This window comes from Bison bison, unplaced genomic scaffold, assembly GCF_000754665.1.
Source record: "Bison bison bison isolate TAMUID 2011002044 unplaced genomic scaffold, Bison_UMD1.0 scf7180017864487, whole genome shotgun sequence".
In the NCBI taxonomy this organism is placed as follows: Eukaryota; Metazoa; Chordata; class Mammalia; order Artiodactyla; family Bovidae; genus Bison; species Bison bison.
In genome coordinates this window covers 7,170,494-7,181,820 of record NW_011495047.1, presented here as the reverse complement: position 1 = coordinate 7,181,820, position 11,327 = coordinate 7,170,494, and the positions used below count along the sequence as shown (strand labels likewise).

Below are 11,327 nucleotides of genomic sequence, written 5' to 3'. Positions count from 1 at the left end.
TTCTTGGGCTCCAAAATCACTGCACCCATGAAATTAAAAGACACTTGCTCCTTGGAAGAAAAGCTATGACCAATCTAGACAGCATATTAAAAAGCAGACATTACTTTGCCAACAAAGGTCCATCTAGTCAAAGCTATGATTTTTCCAGTTGTCATGTACAGATGTGAGAGCTGGACCATAAAGAAAGCTGAGCCCTGAAGAACTGATGCTTTTGAACTGTGGTGCTGGAGAAGACTCTTCAGAGTCCCTTGGACTGCAAGGAGATCAAACCAGTCAACCCTAAAGGAAATAAGGCTTGAATATTCATTGGAAGGACTGATGCTGAAACTCCAGTACTTTGGCCACCTGATGCGAAGAACTGACTCATTGGAAAAGACCCTGATGCTGCAAAAGACTGAAGGTAGGAGGAGAAGGGGATGACAGAGGATGAGATGGTTGGATGGCATCACCGACTCAATGGACTTGAGTTTGAGCAAGGTCCAGGAGTTGATGATGCACAGGGAAGCCTGGCGTGCTGCAGTCCAGGGGGTCGCAAAGAGTCGGCCGTGACTGAGCGACTGAACTGAGTGCACAGAAAACTTACGTTTACATTGTAGTCTATTAAGTGTGCAATAGCACTATTTCTAAAAAAAAAAAAATAATAAATCTACATACCTTAATTTAAAAATACTTTTTTGCTAAAAAATGTTAGGCATCATGTGAGCCTTCAACAAGTCATAATGTTTTTGCTAGTGGAAAGTTCAAAATGCCAAAATATGACAGAGTCACCAAAGGAGTAAATGCTGTTGGAAAAATGGCCCTGGTAGACTTGCTTGACCAAAGCAAGGTTGCCACAAATTTTCAATTTGTAAAAAATGTAATATCTTCAAACTTCAGTGAAATGAGATGGACCTGTCATTGAGTCCTCAGAGGAGCCCTATTCCAATTGATAGACGAGAAGCGTGAGGCCCATGGCCAGGATGTCCCTTGCCCCAGCTAACACAACCTGGACACAGTGGAGCTAAGGCAGGATGAAAAAAACCTTAGGATGCTATGGGAGCTTAAAGACAGGATATCTTGCTTCATTCAAACTTTTTACAGTTCAGCTGAGAAAACTGACATGGAAAGGAGAGTAATTAGTCAAGGACCCCAAAATAGGCCAAAATGACTGACGTGGTACCAGACTCTTTCCTCAGGGGTCATGGAGTTAAGCCAGGAACACCCCCTCGCCTGCTCGGAGGCATGCCAGTGGCCTAACCATGCCAAGAAGAATGTTACGGATTGAATGTCATCCCCCCAAAAGATATATGGAAGTCCTAATCCCCAATACCTCAGTATGTGGCTTTATGTGGAAATAGGGTCATTGCAGAAACAATTAGATAAGATGGGATCGTGCTGGAAAAGGATGGGTCCCTAATTCAGTACAACTGGTGTCTTTATAAGAACAGGAGAGAGGCACAGTGAAGGCCATATGAAGTCAGATGCACAGGGTGAATGCCGTGTCAGTGGCTTCTGAAATCAAGGAGGCTTTCAAGATAAAAGACATCCGGTTGGGGTGTCAGGGACAGCCCCTACCTGGCAGTCTTGGACGGAAAAAGAGGGACTCAGACTTATCCTGAGATGACGCAGTGAGGACAGCCAGCCTGGTGGTGGCCCCCAGGGTGGGAGTGCTGGGTCTCCTGTCCCCGCAGGGAGATGGCCCTTGGACTGGTGGGTGGGGACCAGGCAGATAGAAAGGGGCCATTAGTACCAGCACCAGCCTGTGGGGGACAAGTGGGAAGGAGGCAGCTGTTAAAAATGTGCCACTGACTTAGGAATCCCAGGGGATTCTGGGAGAGTTCTGCGGGGGAGGGGTCCTCTACAAACCCCCCACCCCCAGAACCCTCAACTGTCAAGCGCCATGCAAGCTACCAGCATGCTGTACTCTCCAGGTAGGCGCTGATGGGGTTTGTCCCACTCGTGTACCTGGCAGACGAGGGCCTCCCCTGCCTCAGGAAGGGGCTGTGTGTCCTTGGGGGTGACTACTCCATCAGACTGGATGCTCCCGAGGCTCAGGAGTTGGGCCTCTTCCTCAGCCAGTCTGGGAAAGAACAGGCCACGGATGGTCAGAGCCTCAGGAGAACAACTTCCTTGTCTCCGCCGAGTTGGGGAGAAGAGAGGGACCAGCCACACTGCTGTCATAGCTGCCTGGGGAACGGGCTTGTGTGAGGAGAGCCCCCTTGGCTGTGGCCGTTAGGGAAATAAAAGGCACCCTAGACCCAGTCTCCAGGCTTCTTGTAAAGTGTAGGCCAAGCCCAGTCTAGACATCTTCATTTACTTAATTTACTCTCTGCTCTGAGAATTAAGGTGGTGTCCCTAAATCTTCAGTCTTTCCCAACATCGGGGTCCCTTCCCGAAATTGAAGGCAAAGGGAGAAGGGGCTCGCAAAGGATAAGATGGTGAGACAGCATCGCTGACTCAATGGACATGAATCTGAGCAAACTTGGGGAGATAGTGAAGGTCAGAGGAGCCTGGACATGACCTAGCTCCTAAATCTACAAGTTCCCAGACTGATGGGAGAAACAAGACAAGCACCCAGGACAAAAATCATCCTATCTCTTCATGCCTTGCTTTCACATATTGCTCTGGCCATCTGCCTCGCCTTCCCCCAGCCAGCCTTGTCTGTCTGTCTGTCTGAGCTTGCCCATGCCTGGGCCTGAGACATTTGGGGGATAACTGTGGTGGAGTGTGGGTGTGTGTGTGTGTGTGCGCGCGTGCGTGTGTGTGTGTGCGCGCGTGTGTGTGAATCCTCCCTGCCAGCCCAGCTGCTGCGTCAGGAACGCAGACCAGGACAATGAGCAATGACCTCTCGGCTAGGTGATGAGCCGGAGGGAAGGCTCCAGGGAGATTAAGGAGATTCTTCACCTTGTTCTTCTCTGATGTTCTCCAGTTTTCTGGGACACCAGCACCTTCTGTGGTCCTCCCAGAACCCCCCCATCCCAAAAGCTCAGCACATCCACTTTGGGGCACCCACTTGCCACCACTTTGGGGGCAGCCGGGCAGAGGCCTCGGGGCAGCCCCGTTGGAGGAAGGGCGCAGAGGCTTCCCTCACTACGTGGGGCTTTAGGCCTCTCACTTAACCCAGCTTTCTCACCCTCCACCCTCCTGACATTTGGGGACAGGATAATGTTTTGTCGTAAGACCTGTCCTGTGCACCGTGGCGTGTTTAGCAGCATCCCTGGCCTTTACCCACTGGACGCCAGCAGCCCCTGCCCCTGCTCCCCAGTTAAGGCAGCCGAAGCATCTCCTGACAGCGCCCCCGGGGAGAAGAGCTGAGTTACCTTCTCTGGGGGCCCTGGGTTCCACCCACCCAAGTCAGGGACAGCCTCTCTTGCCAGCGACAGCAACACGGTGAGGACCGGCCTGGCGGTGAAACGAGCTCGAATTCTGGGTTCGTCCTTCCTCTCAGGACCCTCTTCATCTCTGGGCAAAAGAAAAAACACATCCTCCTCCTACACATATACTCCACAGATACACACATGACTCTTTACACACAGAGACACACACACAACACAGACACACAGACACTGCATAGACACACACACACTCGACATAGACATACACACATACATTCTCCATGGAGACAGACAGACACACACACACACACATGTACTCCACAGATACACGCATGCTCCACGTACACAGACACACCGCGTAAACACAAACGTACATTTTCCACACACACACACTACTCCACAGATGCGCACACACACACACACACCCCTTTCTTCGCTTTCCCCTAGTCAGAGGGAGGGAGAGGGAGCTTCCCGATCATCCCTAAGAGAAGCCCAGAGGGCTTAGGTTGGAAGAGAAAGGGCTGGAGGGGAAAGGGGTGAAGGGATAAGTCCCAGATTCTCACCCCACCCACCTACTCTCTCCCCTGCCCCCCACTCTGGTTTTCCCCAACCGGAAACCCCCCAACCTCGGTGTCGGACACCAGGGCAATCCCAACTTTGCACAGGCCTGTCTGGGGGTGGCCTCACTGAGTGGGTGGCATTGAGCCAGGACTTTTCCCAGTGGACAGATGTGAGCATGGGGGCAGGAATGATTCCAAGCAGAGGCACCGAGGCAGCCTGTGCTCCAAGGTGCTGGGCTGGTCGGGGGCAGCCTGGGTGGGTTTGTCAGGCTAATAAGTGGAGAGAACAGGGGTCATTCCTGGACCCAGGGAAGTCCCAGGAGACACTGATGAGGGACTGAAGAATGGGTTTGCTTGCTAGGGGGCATCAGGTAAGTTCAGCCACAAATGGCCTGTGACCTCCGTAGTTGACGAGGATGGGGAGGTGGTGCTGGGTCCCCAGGCCTTCCGGCCGGGGATACATGCCTCCCTCCAGGGCAGTGTGGTGCGAAGGTCACGAGCCTAGCCTGGTCTCTGCGGTCAGACTGAACCCACCTCAACCCTGACTCTGTGACCTTGCACCAACCCCCAACCTTGGCGCTGCGGCTTCCTGTTCTGGTAACTGTGGGTAATGCACAGCCCTCTCTTGGGCCTGGTGTGTCCTGCAGAGCAGGCGCTCAGGCCCGTCAGCTCAGCTGCTCTAACTCTTCTTGACCAGCTCGAGGGAGGAAGCACAGCTGAGCCCCTGGCTCCTGCCTCTGAGGAGCACAGCAGCCCTTCCGGGGCCCAATCCGGTCTCCCCTCTAGACAGCCCAGGACCCCCATCCCTCTCTACAGCTGCCCCCTTCTTTTCCTCACTCTGGGTTCCTCCCTCACCCCAGGCTCCACTGGGCTCTGTTTAACTTAGACCACATCCTTCCAGCCTCCCCGCTAAGTACTTCCTTATTTCAGAAACAACTGAGAATATGGGGAGATGGGGGGACCGTCCCTGGGCGCCCAGGGGGCGGGGGGTAGGACTGCAGATTCAGAGTGGGTCTCGCACTGTGGTCTCAGCTCCTCTTGCCCCTCCTCCGTGCTCTGCCCTGGGGTTCACTCTTGGTGGCAGAAGGGAGTCAGTCCACAGTTAGGGAAGCCTCAGGAAGCGGGTAAGAGCCTGCAGTCCCAGTGCAGGAGGACGGATCCTGGGTCCCCCCACTGCTGCTGACCCAGGGTCTGTCAGCCGGCCTGACTTTTCCTCTCAGAGACTCAGCCGTGGGGCCATTCCCTAACTGACTCTCGCCCCTGAGACGCTCCTTTCCTTCTGCCCTCCTCCCCTTGACTCTCCATTATTTCCCCTCTCCCCAAAAGGCAGTGTCTGTTTGCACGGTCTAGAGATCATTTTAAAAAAAAAAAAAAACAGCTCTACTGAACTGTGATTCACACACCGTATAATTCACCCATTTAAAGTGTAGGAGTTGGTGGCTTTCAGTACATTCACAGAGTTTTGCAACCATCGCCACAATCAATTTCAGAACCTTCTCATTCTCCCCCTAAAGAAATCCCATACCCTGTAGCCATCAATTTCCAACCCCGCAACCCCCTAAGCCCCAGGCAACCATGATTATATTTCCTGTCTCTATATGAATTGGCCCATTTGGAGCACTTTGCATAATTGGAATCATATCATATGTAGTCCTTTGTGACCGCTCTCTTCACTTAGCCAAGTGTTTTTAAGGTTCATCTCAGTGCTTCATTTCTTTTCATCGTCCATGTATTCCTCATTTTGCTTGTCCGTTCATCAGCTGATGGACATTTGGGTTTTTCCCCTCACGTTTCGGCTATTGTGACTAATCCTGCTTCTATTAACATTTGTGTACAGGTTTTTGTATGGACAGATGTTTTTAAATTTTATTTACTTATTTATTTTTGGCTGCACTGAGTGTTGCTGCACGCAGGCTTTCCCAGTTGTGATGAGTGGGGCAGGTCTCTAGTTTCAGCGCACAGGCTTCTCACCGCAGTGGATTCTCTCGTTGCGGAGCGCGGGCTCGCTAGCCGTGTGGCACAGGCTTAGTTGCCCCGACTCACGTGGAGTCTTCCAGAACCAGGGATTGAACTCGTGTCCTCTGCGTTGGCAGGTGATTCTCAACCACCGGACCACCAGGGAAGTCTTGGACATGTTAACATACTTTCATCTCTCTTGGGTATATATACCTAGAGGCGAAATTTCTGGATCATGTGGTAATTCTGCGTTTAACTGAGGAGCTGCCAGACTATTTTCCAAAGTGGCTGCACCCTTTCACATCCCCCCCAGGAGAGTCTGAGAAGGCCAATTCCCCCACATCCTCACCAACATGTCTCGTTACCAATCTTTTGGATGAGAGCTGTCCTAGCAGGCTTCCCTGATAGCTGAGTTGGTAAAGAATCCGCCTGCAATGTGGGAAACCCGGGTTCGATCCCAGGGTCGGAAAAATCCCCTGGAGAAGGGAATGGGAACCCACTCCAGTATTTTTGCCTATAGAATTCCATGGACAGAGGAGCCTGGCAGGTTATAGTCCATGGGGTTGCAAAGAGTCAGACATGACTGAGCGACTAACACTTAACTTTCAGTGGGTGTGAACTGACCTTGACTTGCATTTGTCTGGTGAATGATACCGAGCATTTTTCATGTGATTATTGGTCATTTGTATATCTTCTTCAGAGAGACTCCGATTCAGATCCTTTGTCCATTTTTTTTTCTCCCAAGGTTTATTGAGGGCATGGGGGTCTCCACCTGTGGGGAAGGCTTGCTGTCGGTCTGGAGGGCAGCGGCCTGGCAGGCAGCTGGAGAGAGGGGTCTCCAAAACCTGGGTTTACTTGAAAGTGTGGCCCTCGGCTCCACCATGCCCAAAACCTTTGGGTCTGAGCATGGCCGCGTAGCAGGGCCTGCCTTCATGCTCCACCTGATCCCCGCCCCGAGGTAGCATCTTCCCACATCTCTCACGCTTCAGGCAAGGCCAGTGCCAGTCCTTCCCCAGGGATGTCACCCGTTCAGCAAAGTACACCTCCTTGTTGCGCACAGGGCACCTGGGCACGGTGGCGCCGGATCCGCGGCAGGCAACTGGGCCGGAGCAGATGGGAGCACTGGACTCCTTTGTCCATTTTTAATCGGTTATTTGTCCTTTGATTGTTAAGCAGAGACCGTTTTTGACAGAGGGATTGCGGCCCGCATAAGCCAGAACCGACTCAAGGCCAAGGGCATGGGCCAGCACCACAACGCCCAGAACTACAACAACCAGAGCTTTGAGGAACTGCGAGCACTCTGCCTACGGAGGGGAGAGCTGTTCGAGGACCCCTTTTTCCCTGCAGAACCCACTTCACTAGGCTTCAAGGAACTGGCACCCAACTCCAAACACGTGCAGAACATCAGCTGGCAGCGGCCCAGTGTGGGCACCGGGAGGGGAGGCGTGGACTCCTGGGGGATGGGACATGTAGTGATGCCGCAGCCACTTGCATGATTTCCAATCCCTCACCGCCCTCTCTTGGCTCTGCCCTGGATTCCACCTCCATTCGGGTTAAGGACAGTTCTGGAAGTGCTTAAGTAAAATCTCTCGGATGACCCTGGGAAGGTCACTCACTGACTTTTGCTGTCACAGCTTACACCTATGCCAGCTTCCCCCCTCCACCCCATCTCCCCCATCCACGTTTCCCCTAGAATCCAAGAGGCAGGCAGTATTCCCTGAGGAGGTAGGAGGGAGGTTAAGAGGGGATGGCTTGGGCTCTCTGAAACCTTTCTCCCTTCTCTGCAGCAAATCACAAGCAATCCTCAATTCATCGTGAATGGGGTCAGCCCGACCGACATCTGCCAGGGCGTGCTCGGTGAGTGGGGAGCGGGAAAGCCTGGGGTGTCTTCTGGGGCTGGGGAACTGGGACTCCAAGGCTCAGACAGCTCTTCTGTTTCCCTGCTTCTCCCCTAAGCCAGATGCCACCCCTACCTGCTGCCATCTGGGTCTGGGAATAAGCAGGGTGCTATATTAGTTATCGGGCTTTCCAGGTGGCTCAGCAGTAAAGAACCTGCCTGCAGAAGACCCAAGTTCAATCCCAGGTTGGGAAAAATCCCCTGGAGAAGGAAATGGCAACCCACTCCAGTTTTATTGCCTGGGAAATCCCATGGACAGAGGAGCCTGGTAGGCTACAGACCATGGGGTCACAGAGTCCAACATGACTTAGCGACTGAACAGCACCATATTAGTTATTAATTGCTCCAAGACTCAGTGACTTAAAGCAACAACAAACATCTATCATCTCACAGTTTCTCCGGGGCAGGAATTAGGAAGCAATAGAGCTGGGTGGGTCTGGCTCAGGGTCTCTCACGAGGTTTCACGGGAGCTGGAGGGTCCCCTTCCAAGATGGCACGCTCATGTGGCAGAAGGCCTCGGGTCCTTGCCATGTAGCTTCTCTGTAGGACACTCGAGCGTCCCCACATGGTAGCTGGCATCCCCCAGAGTGAGTGGCCTGAGACAGAACAAGGAGGAGGTTAGACTGACTTCACCAGCTGGTCTCAGGAGAAACAGGCGGTGACCTCCCCAGGTTCTGCTGTTAAAAGCAAACGAACCTGCAGGGACTTCCCTGGTGGTCCAGTGGTTAAGACTCTGTGATTCTCCTGTAGAGGGGCATGGGTTCGATCCCTGGTCCAGAAACTAAGATCTCACGTGCCACTCGGCCAGGAAAAAAAAAAAAAAAAGCATGCATGCAATCCAAATCCCATGGAAGGAAAGGGGAACCAGCCTTCTGCTCTTGCGGGGAGGGTTGTAGAAGGACTTGTGGACACATTTTAAAGTCCCTGCAGGTACTCCGACTTCCTCAGTCTAAGGTATTAGGTGAAGGAGAGCCGCTCTCACGTGGGCTCTCACCACCGGTTCCCATCCTCGGCTTGGACTCTGGGGCACACACAGGGGAATGCGCAGTCCTGCTGTCTTTCCAGGAGACTGCTGGCTGCTGGCCGCCATTGGCTCTCTCACCGCGTACCCCAAACTGCTCTCCCGTGTGGTGCCCAAGGGGCAGAGCTTCAAGAAGAACTATGCTGGCATCTTCCATTTTCAGGTGAAGGACAGTTTGAAAGCCAGAGTTGATTTGTGTTTGAGGCTTGTGCATGTGTGTGCGGAGGCTGTGTGAGAGACAATTAGTACATGCTTTGAAGCTTACCTTTCCCCTTTCCTTTTGGAAAAAAAATTATATCTATTAGGGTAGATTTTTGCCTAATTATTAGAGAAATATCCTCTCACTAAAGAAATTGTGTAAGCTAAGCTTTTAAAGCCCCAAAAGAAAATAGTTGTATTGGTTTGTGATTCTCCTCCTCTATCTCTTTCTCCTGCTTCTCGCTGTGTCGTGTCTCTCCTTCTCTCAGTAGAAACACACATATATGTATCAATATACGCATGTATATGCGTGTGTTTGTCAACATCTATGACATGGGAGTTTCGCATAATTTTTGTAATCTGCTATTTAAATTATGCAACATGTGGACAAATTCCTCGGGTCATAAAAATATTCCTGAAAGTCACGAGAGTTTTTCTGAATCACAAGACCTCAGAAATAAAAGACCAGCCAAGGTCCAAAGGCGGGTGGATCTAGGCCACGGCAGAACCTGACTAGAGGCTGGAGGGCCTGTCAGATCTTTCAAGCTTTTCTGGAAGTGGGTGGGCTCTCTGTCACTGGTGTGTCATTGAATTGGCCACCAGGGGGCACTTGGGTAGCAGTCCTCCTGCAAGGAGAGGGGAGTGTGTGTGTGTGTGTGTGTGTGTGTGCACGCGCGCTCACATTTGGAAGGGGGCCTGGGGCAGACAGACGCCCACACCCCGCTGACACCCACCTTGCTACCCCCAGATCTGGCAGTTTGGGGAGTGGATGGACGTTGTGGTGGATGACCGGCTGCCCACAAAGAATGGCAAGCTGGTGTTTGTGCACTCAGCGGAGCGCACTGAGTTCTGGAGCGCCCTGCTGGAGAAGGCATACGCCAAGTGAGTGCCTAGCCAAGGGACTGGCCTGGCCTCCAAGCCTGCCCTGACCGTTGGCAGTGACGGAAGCATCTGGAATCAGGGGAAGAGGCAGGGGGACCGCGGGGCATCCCTCACTTCCCTCCCCGCCCCGTCTGAGGTCCAAGCTTACAACCAGCCGCCTCCCAGACAGAGCCCAGACAGTGCCTTATCTGTGCCCGCAGGCTGAACGGATCGTATGAAGCTCTGTCGGGGGGCAACACGGTGGAGGGCTTTGAGGACTTCACAGGGGGCGTGACGCAGAGCTTCCAACTCCAGAATCCCCCTAGGAACCTGCAGAGGATTCTTAGGAAGGCCGTGGAGCGATCTTCCCTCATGGGCTGCTCCATCGAGGTAAACCACGCTTGGTCTTGCTTCGGGGCATTTGCACCTGGTGTTGCTTTCACCTAGAAAGTTCTTTCTCCAGATACCTGCATAACTAGCCCCTTCTCATTCACATTTCCACTCCAGTGCCCCTCCCTCAGGCTAGTCTTCCCTGCCTTAGCTGTTCCTACTCCTGTTTTCCTCTCCACTTTGTTTTGATTTTTTTTCCCCAACATTTATCACAGTCAGAAACTGTCATACTTGTTAATGTGTATATTCATGACCAAACTTCTCCAGACAGTTTCCATATTCCACAAAGGCATGTCCAACTCTTTGCGACCCCATGCACTGTAGCCCGCCAGGCTCCTCTGTCCATGGGATTTCCCAGACACGAACACTGGAGTGGATACTGGAGTGGGGGATCAAACCCAGGTCTTCTGCCCTGCAGGGAGATTCTTTCCCATCTGAGCCACCAGGGAATCCCTTCCATGAAGGCAGTGACCTTATTTGTCTCTTTGACTGCTGATCCTGGGACTTCAGGTGGTGCTTGGCATACAATAGATTCCCAACACATATTTGTTCAAATAAATAAACCCAGAGTGCCACTGTGAGGCTTCCCTGATGGCTCAGCCGTAAAGAATTTGCCTGCAAGGCAAGAGACGAAAAAGACTCAGTTCAATCCCTGGGTGGGGAAGATCCCTGGAGGAGGAAATGACAACCCATTCCAGTATCCTTGCCGGGAAAACCCCATGGACAGAGGAGCCTGGCAGGCTACAGTCCAAAGTGTCACAAAGAGTCAGACATGACTGAGTGACTGAGCACAAGAGTGTCACTGTAAGACCCAGCAGTTGCATTCTTGGGCATTTATCCCAGAGAAATGAAAACTTAGGTCAGTCAGTTCAGTCGCTCAGTCGTGTCCGACTCTTTGCGACCCCATGAATAGCAGCATGTCAGGCCTCCCAGTCCATCACCAACTCCCAGAGTTCACTCAGACTCACGTCCATCGAGTCAGTGATGCCATCCAACCATCTCATCCTCTGTCGTCCCCTTCTCCTCCTGCCCCCAATCCCTCCCAGCATCAGAGTCTTTTCCAATGAGTCAACTCTTCACATGAGGTGGCCAAAGTACTGGAGTTTCAGCTTTAGCATCATTCCTTCCAA

General features: G+C 52.4%; 1 protein-coding gene and 1 pseudogene across 1 annotated transcript in view; one reads left to right on the top strand and one right to left on the bottom strand.

The window, feature by feature from the left end:
- Positions 1 to 6,681: 6,681 nt before the first annotated feature.
- LOC105005280 lies at positions 6,682 to 6,924 on the bottom strand (annotated as a pseudogene).
- Positions 6,925 to 6,943: 19 nt separating this feature from the next.
- The window catches only part of CAPN11 (calpain 11), a 13,220-nt gene continuing 8,836 nt past the window's right edge, over positions 6,944 to 11,327 (top strand). The window contains exons 1-6 of the mRNA XM_010863231.1: positions 6,944 to 6,949; positions 7,009 to 7,254; positions 7,618 to 7,687; positions 8,793 to 8,911; positions 9,695 to 9,828; positions 10,029 to 10,197. Of these exons, the coding sequence (XP_010861533.1) occupies positions 6,944 to 6,949; positions 7,009 to 7,254; positions 7,618 to 7,687; positions 8,793 to 8,911; positions 9,695 to 9,828; positions 10,029 to 10,197 (744 nt within the window). The remainder of the gene's footprint in view (positions 6,950 to 7,008; positions 7,255 to 7,617; positions 7,688 to 8,792; positions 8,912 to 9,694; positions 9,829 to 10,028; positions 10,198 to 11,327) is intronic.